The 15,894-nt window shown below is 41.0% G+C and overlaps 1 protein-coding gene across 3 annotated transcripts in view; it reads right to left on the bottom strand.

Annotated features, from left to right (window-relative positions):
- The window catches only part of limk1a (LIM domain kinase 1a), a 56,212-nt gene that overhangs the window by 7,001 nt on the left and 33,317 nt on the right, over positions 1-15,894 (bottom strand). For 2 of the 3 annotated variants that reach the window (XM_037776079.1, XM_037776080.1), the window contains 6 exons: positions 4,178-4,287; positions 2,587-2,802; positions 2,171-2,276; positions 1,800-2,011; positions 786-972; positions 422-508 (listed from right to left, as the gene is read on the bottom strand). In XM_037776079.1, coding sequence (XP_037632007.1) covers positions 422-508; positions 786-972; positions 1,800-2,011; positions 2,171-2,276; positions 2,587-2,802; positions 4,178-4,287 — 918 coding nt within the window. Of the gene's footprint in view, positions 1-421; positions 509-785; positions 973-1,799; positions 2,012-2,170; positions 2,277-2,586; positions 2,803-4,177; positions 4,288-10,798; positions 11,092-15,894 lie in introns of those variants that run through there. The other variant, XM_037776081.1, reaches the window with a different exon arrangement.

Below are 15,894 nucleotides of genomic sequence, written 5' to 3'. Positions count from 1 at the left end.
TTTGTGTGATTCTTTGTGCAGAAACTCAGTTTAACAGATCTGCCGATTAAATCAACTAATCAAATTTCTTTGGACCATCATACAAGCCTACCTTTTTTATTTATTTATTTATTTTGTCTTGTTTTTTCTGTGTTTTGTTTGATTTCTTTTATCCTTTAATAAGGTAAAAATAAATATCTTTGGTCAAGGACAGCCCTAAACTTTAGGGTCCTGACTGCCCTCCATTTATTGACTAAAATGATGTTTGTATTCAAGGAAATGATGAACGAACATACTGGTTATTTTATGATCTGAGGTCAATACTTATTGATTTCAGATTTCTGTTCAGGACAGATAGGTGATTAGGCCTCTGAATAGAAAACTAAAGTAAATCTTATACTCCTTATTGACGTTACATCTGGGATCGTCCACCTCCATTCACCTCTTTAAGGAATGTTCTCTGTGTCTCGTCATCAAAGCGAATCAACTCCTTCATCACCATCACCTCCCCCGTCTCCTTGTGTGTCACCTATAACAAGAAGCAATGAAGCACAGAGTCAAGCTGAGCAACAAGCTGGGAGAACCACACAGGGTGTGAGAAGTTCATTCCACCTTCAGTGTGTCAGCATGGGAAACCGAAATTTTAAAAACTCCAGGATGTGTTATAACCACAAACATTTTAACCTCCTGCCTCTCCACACTTCTCTTACTGTTCTCAATGCTGCCACCTTCTGGACAATGTGCGTTCATGCATACTGCAAATGTACTTTACACATAGCTGGTAGTGTCTCTGCCCACAAATCTACCTTGATGGCCTGTCCGAAGCAGCCCTTCCCCAGCACCTCTCCATGGATGAGGTCAGACGGGCGGAAGATGCGGTGCGTCTGATTGGACACCACGCGGAGCGACTCTGATCGATTGATGTCCTTCCTCTGGGAGATGGGGGACGCCGCGTTGCTGGAGCCTGGTGACTTATCAATGCTGTAGCTCCTCCTGGAGGGGGAGAGGGGAGACGGGAAGAGTGACAGGAAGAGAGACATGATGGTCAGCAGAGTATTTGATAGGTGTTTGCTGCTGCTATGATCTAATTGGGAATTACAGAAGTTTTCATCTAACGCCTAATTCACACTAGACAACTTTAGCCCTGATTTTCCACTCTCCGACAGTTTTTGGAGCTCCCAGATTGGATGCAATTTGCCGTTGGCTCGCCGCTTGCACATCAGCGCTCGAGGTCGAGGGGAAACCTGGAGAGGAGGGGTCGCCTGTAACAATGGGAACTTATTGTATGTGCTGCATTTGCAACACGGAGCAAAGTTGTTTTTGCACCTAGAGGAATAAATAGTAAAAAAAAGAGTGTGGAAACAGGCTATTTTGTGAATAGGTGGCAACAACAACACCAGCAATGTGTCTCGCGTATGAAATCACGTTGTTTACCGTGGATTTCTTGCGTGTGTTTACATGACAAAACGTAGTTTGGAGACGATTAAAAACTCCCTATTACAAAACAGCAAGTTGTGTAGTGTGAACAGTACTGCGATCTCACGACTTTGAAAGTCGTGTAGTGTGAACTTGGCTTAAGCTCATCTTTATCAAGGACAGGTTCAGTATGATGTGGGCAGAAAGAAGCTCATACACTACAATTATCAACTATCTATACATGTTGCTAACCTGAGCTGAACATTACAATGCGTTATTGGCAGTTTAATATTTAATCGACACATTTAGGGGTAGGGGCAACTTTGGCTCAGGAGGCAGATCAAATAGCAAAAATATCTCCCCCTATAAAATCTGCAATAAGCAGCACTAAATCTGTGTCTTACGTGATGATGCGGGATCTGAGGCTGTTGATGTCGGGGTTGGGGGGCTGTGTGATGGGCAGGATGGGGCTGGGGCCCTCTGACAGAGGCGTAGACAGGGGGCCATCCACTTGCTCTTCGGCCTCCGAGGAGCCTCCCTCCTGACTCTGGCTGTGAGGGTCGTGTTCGATGGTGAGCTGCAGCAGTCGGCTTGTCTCCTGGATCAGCAGGTCGATCTGGAGAGGAGGAGTTCAGATGGGTTGGTCAGAGATCGTTCTTATAGCTGGAAAAATGCTCTAATGGATGAAGTCTGGTGAAATACTTTTCAAACAATAAGATCAAGATTTCTATTTGTAAATTCAAAGTAAAGTAAAATCTTTCGATGTGGTCAATACCTCATCCAGAGGGACGTTGTGAATGGGTGTCCCGTTGATTTCAAGGATCCTATCTCCAACATGAATGGAGTTTTTCACATCTGGACTGATGCAGTCTGGTTCCACCCTGAATAAAGAAGAACAATGAGCAGAAAAAAAATTATAAAGAACTCTTCAAACACCTTTCTGCACACACTGAATCATTTTCGTTTCGGAGAGCTGATAAAGTCTCAGCTCATTTGAATAACAGTGACTTCGATTTCTGCTCATTTCCTTTTCCTTCCACTCTATTATACATTCTAAATGAATCTCATCTATCACACTGTCTTCATCCTTTGTCCTCCACCATACTGACCTCTGGTGTCTCTTCTCTTCACACAATAACAATCCACAAAATATGCAAACACACACACACAAACATGGAGAGATAGACTCACTGGGAGACTCTGACAGTGGGTCCATGTTCAGGGCTGTAGCCGTTGGTCGGGCTGAGTGGCTGGTCGATGGCCACAGAGAAACCTCGCCCTCTGCGTCCGTTGTTGCCCTCGGCGGTGGCCGGGATGGACACGAGCGTGACCGTGTGAGGGATCCGTGAGCATGGCGTGTCTGGAAGCGACACCGGCGTGACGATGGTCTGGTAGTAACAGTGACCGCTGGAGCCAGAGAGGAAGAGGAGGGAAGGATAGATGGAAAGGAGGAGGGAAGTTATAAAAAAGAGGTAGAAGAGGACAGAAAAGGAAAATCTAGTTAAGGCAACAATTATTTTCATAGCCAAATAATCTGTTAATAATTTTTTTTTTTACTCAAACCAATTAGTCGATTATCGGAATTGTTGACGATTAATTGATTAATCATTGCAGCTCTAATCCTAGTGAGCTTTCTGGCTCTAAAGCCGTCCATGCAATTAAAAGGGGAACATCAAGTTCTCATTACAGCAGATTTTACAGCATCACATGTTGTTGACAAGATGTTGCTTTAGCTGGGTTTGGGAATACACTGAGCTGACTATTATTTCCCCAAATGCTCAGAACATAAGGAGGACTCATGAAACAGCTATGAAATGATTCAAAACTAGCACACCAGAGCCTACATTTAATTTGAATGACCTTGTTTCCACAGAACACACCGCCGGCTTTGACCATATCTGGTAAAACCACTCAATAAATGTGATGATCTGAGACAATCACACTGTCATCATCCACTTCCACTCAGAGAGGAGGACAAAGGCTGTTCTGTCTGTCTGTATCTCTGTGTGGTGCAGCTTGTTACACATTGAACCTTGACAGTCACACTAACTAACACAACCCCGGAGCTACACAAGTCAAGAACAACCTGAACCTGAAACAGACACAAAAAGAGAGAGAAATGATTTTCATAATGTACCTGATTTAAATTTGCAGGTTTACGTCATCCAAACTGAGACTTTTAGAGCTGTTAATATGTTAATAGAAACCATTTTCACTGAATCTACTGCGTCCTGAGCGATTTAACACAGTGCATCTTTGTCACTAGCTTAAAACAACTGTACTTTGAGCAGCTTCTTGTGTTCTTCTGGCTGTTTATTTGGTACAAGATACCAAAAAAAGGAGCACCACATTTTAAACAACAAGCTCAAACATGTGGTAAAACTGTGGTTGCTGTGAATTTCCACCATGCATACAGTCAGTTGTCACCACAGTTGGTCGTAACGTCGACAAAAAGTCCTTTGAAGCCCAAAATAAGCTGCATAAATTTAAGATTTTGTCAATCAACTGAAGCTTTGGCTTCGTATTTTTGTGGCTTTACTGCACTTCAAAGGGATTTCAAGTGGATTTGTTCTCTGCAGAAGAGAGAATGAGTAAAACTAACTAAAAAAAGAATATAATAGTTTGGTAAATTTGGGGGGACGGAGCTGCCATACCATAAAACTGCACAAGCTTTGATTTGCTAGTGTTATTATGCCACTTAAAGAGGAATGTCTGATTTGACTTTGACAGACTTTGATATTCGGGTGTTTGCATGTCTTATAACATTGTGCTTGAGGCTCACCAGTAGAGTTTGGATCTCTCCACCAGAGCGTATGTGTCTCCATCGCCGATAAACGCCCTGCAGTTCAGACAGGTGAAGCATTCTGGGTGATATTTCTGTTCCCCTGCGACCTGTCGAGAGAAAAAACAAGTTAAAAAGACATTCTGCATCTATGTGCTGTGAAAACATCATGCACTAGGATGTCAAAGGGATTGTTTTCTGATCCCTAGTGAAAACGACTGCAGGGCAGGAATTCACAACAGCGTTTCTGATGTGACCAGAGCAACAGGCAACATGAGGCTTTAATAACTGGTCGCAGAAGTAGGGCGAGGTCTGGTCGCTGAGGGTAATACTGAGAGCTGAGAGATTGAATTTGCTGCTGCCAGATCCCCCTCTGAGAGCTTAGGGCAGTTTTGCAAACAAGAGGGAATTGAGTTACGGCCAAAAAGCAGAGCAGGCAATGAGCAGATTAATCACACTGGCAGATCTGAGGACGATGCTGCCGCTGGAGGTTTCAGCTCTGGATGTTCTTCAAACCAACGAGAGGAAACCAAACTGTTAAAGTGATCAGATAAATCACAAAAAAATTAAAAGATCAATCTTCCAAATTATTCTGTTGCTCATTAAATCGGTTTGTCCTTGCTTGTTGTGACTCTCGAGAAATCGATCAAGTGGCCCTCCGCCTCCACATATATCAATATCCACCCCCTTTTAACTCCTTCAGGTAATTTTGCGCACATCGATGCAAATCACCGACCCACTCAAATACCCGATGACTTCTATGATTAAACATGAGCCACGATGTTAAGCACCGAAGGCCGAGTCCACCAGAGCTGATCGCTCCCCTGAGCTTGTGTTTGTGGTTTCATTTTGTGCTTTAAGTGGCAGAAAATTTTGGAGGGAGTCGGCCCTCTGACAGCACGTCTCAACTGGAATGATCTGCAATGCTAATTCAGTATACACCAGGACTGAGGAGGGGCATTGCATGGAGAAGTGCTGAACAAAGAACAATCCATTAAATGCAAAGGCAAATCATAGGAATTTTGTACTATGTAGTCTCATTATTTAAAGAGAAAGCAAACAAAAAAGGCACATTTAGAATATATTACAATACATAATTCAGAAAAAATGTGTACTGAAAATGTCTAATTTTGATTTGTAAATATCAAACCAACATCACTAATGAGCAAAATATGAGCTCATGGACGCAGCCAAAAAATCTGAGATGCAGCCATAAAAGTCACTGGAAAATTAGAGTAGAACTACCAATCACCCAAAGAAAGAAATGCTGCTTCTAGATGCTCCATAAAGCTGAAACATAACGGGGAAACTTGAGACAAAACGGAAGCAAATGTGAAGATCAAAGAATCAATAATAAATCATTTCCGTACAGCCATATGTCTGCTGCCCCACCCTCCTTGGAGAGCAGCAGTGAAACCACCACAGATAAACACATGCTGACAGCCTTCAGGCTGCAGGGAGGAAGACACTGAACAAGCATATTAATTAACTGCTTTTTAAGTAATTAATCTGAGCAGAACCTTCCAGCAAAATACCAGGAAAACATGCCACCACTTGGTTTTAAGATAACATCCCGAATTTACTGTATATTCTGAGGCAATCCTCACATTTTTTCTGCGTTAGGAGTGAGATCAATTACAAATAAAAAACACAGAATATGCAACTTGCAAATGAGGGATTTTCCTTCTTTTTAAAAATTGTATTTGTCATGCTAACAACACAACATCATAGCAGAGAGACAGAGAGAGAGCTGGAGGAGAAACCAGATGTAATGGCTCTGTAATGGACAACGGGAGAAAGCAGCTGTAGGGCTTATTGACCGACTTAATTTCTTTATGTGTCCTCCAAGCAGCCTCATAAAAAGGAGCCATAAGCAATTACTCTCTGACATCGACAGGGAGGGTAAACACAACGCTTCAGAAGATCGGAAGTATGTAAGAGAGATGAGTAAAGAGAATCTAGGGTTTTAACCAAAGTAAAATTACTGTGGGATGGAAGGATCATTTTAAGAGTTTTAGCATCAGAGTTGTTTGTGGAGAGCTGTGAATTTCCTCTCTTTGTGTGTCACTTAGGTGCAGCCCTACAAATGGGAAAGACAGGAAGAGAGGACAGCTGGACGGAGATGAAAAGGGTGTGTGGCTCAGCACAACCTGACACTGAGGCTGCCATTTGGTTGCCAGGCAGGCATGACACACACACCCACACACACCGTCTTTAAAACCACATCTGACAGGCGACAGCTGCCGTGCTCACATTCAGGACATCCTTCCTCTCCAAAGTGCAGATATAAAGACAGATAGGGAGAAAGAGAAATGAATGGTCAGCCTGTGTGATATCAAACCATGTGTCTGCTTGCTTGTTTCAATTCAAGAAACATCACATGTATTATAACAAACCACCGGTTCCACCATGTTCTCAACACAGAAGCTGTGTGTAAATGGGCCTTCAAGGCTCAGAGAGAGTGTATTTAATTTTTTGTGCATTAGCTCATCGTGCTCACGAGTGTGTGACGGCGTTTTAGCCTCGTGTAACCTCGCTGCCTTTTTCTAGTGACAACAAACCAAACGGTGCACATGGGTCTCCCCGGGTGATCGGGTCGACGGGGTCCAGGTGTAACTGGGTCAAGTTGCAGCACAGTGCTCATTTGCTATGTGTGCTATGGGGATCTCGGTCAAATAGTTGCCATGACTTCAGAAACTGTGTAATGTGCCCTACGTTTATAGAATAGAAACGTAGCAAAGTACAAAAATAGACATTTTGTAGCTTGTAGTATAAATCTTTTATTATATAAACCATTAAACTCTTAACAACCCGCCGGCGGGCCCGGCCGCTGTTCTGTCTTTCGGATGTTGTAGCGGGCTCAGTCTAGATATCGCTCCAAAGTTATGCTAAATTTTGGCGGGGAAAAACTGGCATGGCCATTTTCAAAGGGTTCCCTTGACCTCTGACCTCAAGACACCTGAATGAAAACTCTGAGATGAACGGAGTGAAAACTGTATCTTATTAGATAAAACAGATGCTGACAAACTGGATCATTTGTTGTTGAAAAAAAGGTAATAAATTGTAATATATCTTATGGCAATAAGATCGTATCATGACTTAAGTATTGTGATAATATCGTATCTTGGGGCCTCTGGTGAGTCCCACCCCTAGCTACTGGTATTCTCGAAATTAGTGATTTAGTAATCTGGGCTGTACCATTAAAACTTAATAAATGTTTTTGCTAGTAAAGACTAAAGACTGCTAGAAAACATCTGCAGCCACATTAATCAACTACGTGAAGAGAAAGTCATTGTAGCATCACAAAGTTGTAACACATATGCCAAAAATCTGTTTTAGGGGCCAAACAATATTAAACTTAACTGTCAATCCTTTTTAAATGCAGGGATTACTTTGGTTTATTATACGGCTTTGTTGAATACTTGATCCTGATTGGTCAATCAAGGCGTTCTACAGTCTGTTATTGTGTTATATTATAGATTTTTTAAGTAAGTAGCCGTGTAATAAGCTGGATAATGTACAGCCCAGCGGGTCATTGTTGTGAAATAAACCCCTTAAGATATTTTTGTGAAATGTCATTTCAAATCCTCCCAGTTTACATCATTAATCAAGTGTCTGGCCAGATATGTCAATATTTCATATTACTTCTTTTATTCTTCCTTGTTAACGGGTCGTATTAGAAAGCTAACGTTAGGTAGTTACTGGGTGTTGATAGAACTGTTTTTTTGTGGTACAACTCGTTTTCATTTAGTCTTGAGTGAATCTCCACTTAGTAAATACTTATGAGGAGCTGGTACAACTTCAAGAGCTCTAACCGATTGCCTCTGACACTTTTATGCTAAATAATGTCTTTGTCAATGCGAACATGCTCAAGCAGACAAGAACTGACTGGTGTTGGACTCACAGAAGAGACTACAGGCGATGGTCATCCACAGAGACGGTCGGCTTGTCGTGTCAGTTATTTGTTTTTAATGATTTATCTGTTTGACCTTAAGTTAGCTGTGGAATGTGAATGAACCCTTTTAAGCCAGTTGGAGGAATTTATGGCGGTCTAATGTTCTCAGCGACACTAAACTGCGAGGAAACATGTTGGTAGTAAGTCAGGGATCCTTCAACCCATCAGTCACACATGTTGACTTTTCCTGACCTGGGGTCTGGGGGGGTATGGGTAATCACTTCACTGGACATTATAATTAGTTTGCACCTAATGTTCAATGCTTAGATTTGAGTTGAAAACTATAAAGTGACTCAAGTAAAACTAAAGAATACAAACAATAACACAGAGATAAATAATTCAAATAAAAGTCTTTTTTTTTACCTTTTCCTTAAGCAGTTGATAAAACATCTCCCAAACTCTCACTTCTAGTTTTTACTTTTTCTTTCTGTTTGTCAGGATTCAAACTATATCTCACATTTCAGATTTCCCCCGTGAAAGTTTCCAATTTCTTCACATCATTTCACATTTCCCTTGTTGATTAGATCTGGTAATGAAAGGACGGGTGTGTGCCAGAGCAGCAACAGACATCTGTTCACAAATAAAAGACGTTTCTTGAAAATAAAAGGCAAGGTGATAGTCAGGGGGGTGCTGATACATCTGAGAGATCTTTCATAAAATTGTGACATGTAGTAGCTGAACATTGAGTATTTTTCAGACACGATGTATCCAATATATCGATCCATCACTGTCCAGACATTTTAGACTCATTATCATAAAGAAACATGGGAAATGTTGCATGAGGAAAATGAAAAATGAAACATTCAAAATATTACGTTTTTAACTTATATCATATTCCAATTATTCATGGTATTTTTTTATATATTCAGTTATATATTTTACTCATCAGAGGCATCTGTTGCTTACAGTAGGGACTCCAAAGGAAAACAGTAGAGAAGATCACTGAGTTGAGCTAAAAATCATTGTTGTTGATCAATCGAATAATCAATTAATCAACTATCTTGATGATTGATATGTCTTTTAAAACAGCCAAATGCTTACAGCCTTTCAACTGTGAATATTTGACAGTGAACTAGATATATTTGTGTTTGTGACACTTTAAAGACCAAATGATTCATTTAAATCTAGTAAAGGGTCAAGTGGACGCTCTTGTTGAGGTTGGAAGTAAAGCTGCAGCGATGAATCTATTAGTTGTCAACTGTTAAATTAATCGCCAACTATTTTGATAATCGATTAATTGGATTGAGAATTTTTTTAAGAAAAAGAAAAAGTCAAAATTCTCTCATTCCAGCTGCTTAAATTCCATTTTCTGACATTTTAGACCAAACAACTAATCGATTAATTGAGAAAATAATCAACAGATTAATCGACAATGAAAATAATCATTAGTTGCAGCCCTAGTTGGAAGTGATAAGGAAAGTATATCAGACATTGCTTAAGACCTTCACTACATGTGTGTTAGTGAATGTGTGTTTACTGTTTACACAGCAGGACCTCATCAGGAACCTCAGCATGCCTTCTGGTCTCTTTACCTCAACAAGTCCCACATAAACACCACTTGGTCCCTCTGACTTCACTTCGCTCTGGCTAAACGTGGAACGATGAGCTCATCACAACACTGCTGAAGGTGCTTCTGAATGGCCTCGCCAAATTATGGGAGATCTGGCTCTGCTTAACCTCACGTTTGAGGTAATGAACGTGACTTAAAAAGCCTCCTTCATTGGCTAAACTGAAAAACACAGTCCATATGTGACTGAGCTCTCAGAATCAACACATAGTTCAAGATTTGTGTTTTAAAAAAATGAACTCATGCGGATGTTTTGAAGAAAAAGTAAACACAACACGTGCATTCGGTACCTGATACTCCTCACAGAGAGAGACACAACTGGGTCAGATCCCAAAAATGTGTCAAAGGAAATTCCTAAAGCACCAATACATGGATAAAAACCAAGATGTCTCACACTGCTGGAATCAAGGCTGTTAGGAGTAGAAAGGAAGACATGATCCTGGTTCCCTTTTAGACTCTCCACAGTAGACATCATTTAGGCAAACACAATTAGACTGAAAGCCTGAGAGAGAAGACAGTGGGCCACATTGATGCTGTCTGAATGGAAACCCCCCTTCAGCTACAAACAGTACAGTATCACAGTATACACAGGCCTCGGCTTTAGAAATGCTGTTAATGTATTCTCCCCTCTTCTCTGGAAGTCTCACATCCACTGTGCTTTACAGTGTGGCCTGCATGTAGGTGGTAAATAAAAATAAACACGGTGCAGCGACACAGTTATTAAGACAACTGTTGTTCGTCTCTGAATGTGTGCACTTGAGTTCTACTTTTATCTGAGGAAGAATGCTCTCTATAAATAGCACGCGTGCCATGGCTCATCAGTTTTTCATGACATGAAAGAAGAAAAAAGAAAAAGCTAGAGCAGCGTAGAGAAAAAGAGGAACAGATTACTGGGCAATACATTGACCCAGTTTACACAAAACACATGCAGCGTACAGTATCATGCTTTCAAGGTTCAGTTTTAAAATCAAAGAGATAAAGGCAACCGGCAAACCATCTCAACCAGCCACTTGAGACTTGTCTGCTTCCCTGCCTCCTCGCCGGCTCCTGTACATCACCCAGTAAGACACCCAGTAACCCAGAGCAGCAGCAGCCTCACCTTCTTATCTCTTTTCCACAGCCTGAGACAGCAGAAGCTCCAGAAAAACAAGTCTCCCACCATGTCAGCAAGAGCTGGTGACTCTCGTCTCTGATCTAGTTCATTCTAGTGAGGCAGGCGATTCCCCCGCTGTCACAACAAAACACTGGCGGCGGCCAAACCGGCCGGAGAGATGGAGCTGCAGGGGAAGGGAGGAGGGAGTAGAGAGAGAGAGAGAGAGAGCAGCCCACGCCTTTGCAGCTGAGCTCATCTCTGAATCAATGTCACTCCTCCTGGCTCTGCCCACTCCCCTCCCACCCTGCCTTCCCCTTCTCTCTCACTTTTGCTATGACCTCATCGTTTCCTGTTTGGTCCCGCCCACTCTTGCACACGCGCCACCCGGCTGCTTCAACCACACACACACACACACACACACACACACACACACACACACACACACACACACACACACACACACACACACACACACACCCCTCTACCCCCACTCCGACCTCCTGGTGTCTTCAGTAAATCCCACAGCTGCCCCCATTCCTGCCATCACATCTCCAAACCAGTGAAAACTAGCAGGGTGACAGTTACAAACTTGACTTACTGGACATTATGTGGGGGAATAATGTTCTTCGGTAGCTAATTTGTTTGTGTTACGTGTTGAATTTCATTTATTTTGTTATGTTAAAGTGAAACAAAGGCACATAGATGTGTCAAGCATATACTGTAGATGGTAAACAAATATAGTGCTGTACACTGTAGAAAACAGCTAACTTACAGTATACTGTATGTGCTTTTCATTCTTACATGTCTTTATTAAAGATGATCTTCATTATCAATTTGTCTGTCAATTATTTTTTAAATTAACTGATTAATTGTTAAGTCGTTAAAAATGTCAGAAACCAGGAAATATGCGACATTATTGTTTGATAAGTGACTTAAATTATTATTATTTTACGAACACAGTGTGTCTGTCTTTTTCTTAAAACTGTGTATCTAACCAACAAAGTCCTTGTTTGATGTTTTGTAGACTACTCAATTAAATATTCAAATAAACAGTCAGTAGATTAGTTCATTCTCTTGTTCCTCTCTAATCAGATGACGACATGGAGGATTTCAACACATGAAAATGAAACTAAGAAATGCCAAGAATGGCCACTTTCGACACATCTTTAGTCACATGTAGAATAAGTGTGATGTTATTGTCTTCTTTAAATGTAGAGAACAGATCACATAGCATTGAGTATACATTAAGACATGTGATCTTTATTAATAGCGTTCAGCTGATTTATTAGCACTGTCCTTCCTCTGCTGCTGCGTATCTCTCATTCCAGGTTTATCTTTGCTGCTGCGTCACTCTTTTTTCCGCCCTCCTCTCTCTGGCTCTGTCTCACTTTGTTCATGACCCTAACATGTCCTGCATGCCATGTGTCGACCCCTCTGAGGACCATCTGAGTAGGCCGATACTGTATTAATACTCTCTACACTGCCTGTTTGTTCTCATGTTAAAGCAGGAGACAGACTGTAGAGGGAGAGTGCTGGTACAGAAAACCTGATTAAGTTACTGTGGGAGTTACTGCGTTGAAGCTCCAGAGAAATCCACACACATCCAGGGTAAAGGTCAACAAACAGAAAACACAACAACAGTGGTGTTTATGTTCAGTTTGAATCATCAGATTGTTTACAGAACTTACTGTGTGGTAACGGCATTACTCAGCAGTTATAAATCAGCTGTGATTGTATTGATACACAACTAAAACAATTAAAATTGGGCATCACCTTTACAGTCTTAAAGCAAAAGTGACCAAATGTTTTGATGTTTTTTTTCTCTGTATTATTAATTACAGTTCCACCATCATATATATTTCACTTTTAAACATAATCTGTCTGATGTTCAGTCGTGTCCTGTATTTTTTGTGCTAAAAGCATAGTTCATGCACAGGTTAAGAGTAGAGCAAGTTCTCTTGCATCACAAAAATGAGAACAAATTGTCAGTCGTGCCTTTTTCTCAGAACCAACAAGCTCAGAACTTCCCCAGTTTATCATGAACTGGGGAAGTATTTTGTAATATCTTGTAATTTTTGTTCTAATTGTGAGTCTGTCTCTAGGCAGCTGCTAATTTGTCTCCCATTACCACTGTCCAGTAGATGCAACTATATAACTTTTGAAAGAAAGAAACAAGACATTTTTCTTCATACATTCATGAGCAATAACACAAATTCTTGCTCAAATCATTACACTCAGGGTTTTTACTGCTACAGCTCATGTGAGCTAAAAAACAACGTTATTGTGCAATACCGTAACCTACTGGAATGGAGTGTGGATCTGGAAATGCGCATACGTGGAGCGCCAGACCGACGCCGACCCTTAATTGTAGCAAAGAGCATATATACTCTTTGATTGTAGTATGAATGGAACCACGTGTGTGTCAATATATATATTATATTCTGCAATATCTGATCTTCTGGCTACTTGGGGGGCAGCGGAAACGAGCTGTGAACACAGCGACACTGACATCATTACCTTATGTTATTTTTACCAACAGTGAAAAGCTGTATCAGTGACTTCATGTTCAATAAGATGGGGTGGTGGCGTTTAGTCAACTCTGCTGGCAGTCAGTTCAGAAGTGAAACCTGGCAGCCCACAGTTGAGCCACGGGAGATTTCAGCCCACAGTCGAGCAACAGGGGAGATTTCAGCCCACAGGGGCTGCTGCTTTCGTCAAAGTTTCCACTCTGGAAAGAGGAAATGCGAAACAACTTTACAACAACACCTTAGTGAAGGTCACTGATCAGGTTAAAGGTCTCTCTACATCTCAGTGTTGATATTGATGTCAATGTTTAAAACAAAAGAAGATCATCATAAAGCCTGGAGTTTGATCCTCCATCACAGCATTGAGCCATCCAGCTGAAGTTCCCTTGAGCAAGAGATACTGAGGCCCCGGCAGCTGCATTAGACACCCCTCTGTATGTGAGCCTGACCTCGGACCTCCCTCTGGAGTTTTAATGAAAAGACAACTTTCACTTTTACTAAATATTGTGCAAAACAAGTTTCTCCACCGTGGCAGAGCGCCGTGTTCAGACTGTGTTCAACGTCACTGATGAGATCATCAACAGCCGATCCTGTTGCTACGAAAACAATGTCACAACCTGAATAACATCTTAACAAATACAATTTCCCAACACTTATCACACATGTGTCTGTCTTCACTTAGAGGCAAAACAATCATCAGGCGTTTATAGGAACAACTGGCAGATTCCCACTCAACCACAGAGCGACCTCACACCAGTGGAGGTTGATAAAGTAGATGCAAGATTTGGGACTTTCCATTGGTTTAGTGGCCAATCACCAAACATACCTCAAAATTTCTCAACATTAACCACATACATATGTAGGACTATATTTGTATACCACTCATAAAGTCAGAATAAAAACCAGGCACTGAACCAAAATCTCTCACTGTTGGACTGCTCTGGTTTTAGTTAAAATAGAACCACTACATGACGACATGTTAAGTTGTCTCTACTACAGGAAACACTACATAATGAGTAAGATCCTAATTTATCACATTTTAAATGAAACAAACATCACAAAAACACTCAAACTTAGTCTCACTCAAGAATTCATACCTGGTCAGGTCTGTTATTTAAGACAATGATGTTCATGTTTTATTCATTATTTTCCTTTTTCCTTTTCTTTCAGTGGGCAACCTCCGGGTCTGAAAAGTGATGCCAATGCGGAAGTGCCTTAAACTTGCATTCTTTCTAACAGCCAGCAGGGGGCGACTCCTCTGGTTGCAAAAAGAAGTCTGATTGTATAGAAGTCTATGAGAAAATGACCCTACATCTCACTTGATTTATTACCTCAGTAAACATTGTAAACATGAGTTTATGGTCTCAATCGCTAGTTTAAAGTCTTCTTCAGTACAGCATGATGTTCATTTAGTAAATTATGATCCCATTTAGAGTCAAATAGACCATAAAGCAGGGTATGCTTTAGGGCGTGGCTACCTGGTGATTGACAGGTCGCTACCATGGCGTTGTCCAGTCTGGGAGTTGCCCGTATTTTCGTCTTACAACTTTAATCCTTTCACAGTGTGTTTTCAGTTCATGAAAGTTAATTATAACTTTTTTGGTCGCCTAAAAATGTCTTCCACCCTCTAGTGTCATTTCTGGTTCCAAAAAAACAGATCGCAATGCTCAAAATGACGAACTTGAGGCTTCAAAACGACGTCCACAAACCAATGTCACGTCACAGTGACGACGGCTACTTCTCATATACAGTCTCTGTTTTCTTTATGTTTTCCATTTATTTATTTATTAATTTTATAAGGAAAATATCCAGATGTATCCATCAGATTGAAACAGAAAACAATACAGATGGGATGAGGGGAGAGGTACAGCAGCACATGATGCAACTTTTAGAACATGTGATCTGGATTTGAGTACACACAGTATGAAGACAAAACGTCTCAATGAATCACAAGTACTTATGATTTCAGGGAAATGTCTTGGATTTCACCTTCTGCTATTTTGGTACTTCTTGCAATCTCAGAAACAAAGAAAGAGAAAGAACACAAACAAAGAAAGTCCCCAAGATTTAACACAATGCCAGTAAAGCTCAAATCACAACCACCTGATAGGAGCTTTTCTGTAAGCACCAACAGGATGAAAATACACCAAACTGGTCAGGACAAAACAATAATGGGACCAGGTGGACTAACAGCCATAGGTTTGGCTATGGATGCCTTCCAAGAGAGATTGTCTGAAAATATACTCCGTTATCCCCATAATTAAACGATATCGCGTCTTTCCCCGCTCTGTGATGGTGGATTTTAAGCCCGCTTTGAGTGTGGCTGTTCAGCACACACACTTCAACACTCTCATGGTCAGACAACATGCAAATGAGTTCTTTTCTAGCATAACGGGGCCTTTACGCATGTCAAACACGTAGCCTTTTATCCAATCATTCTAGTTAATCCCAAACTAGTAGGGGTGTAAATCACAAGTTTCATTACAATACAATATTAAATCGATTCTTTGAACAATGATACGATATTTGCTGATATCACAAAGTCTGCCACAATACAATTTTGATTTGATTCAATCC

This window comes from Sebastes umbrosus, chromosome 7 (genome assembly GCF_015220745.1).
Source record: "Sebastes umbrosus isolate fSebUmb1 chromosome 7, fSebUmb1.pri, whole genome shotgun sequence".
NCBI lineage: Eukaryota > Metazoa > Chordata > Actinopteri > Perciformes > Sebastidae > Sebastes > Sebastes umbrosus.
This window is presented reverse-complemented; position numbering and strand designations above follow the sequence as displayed.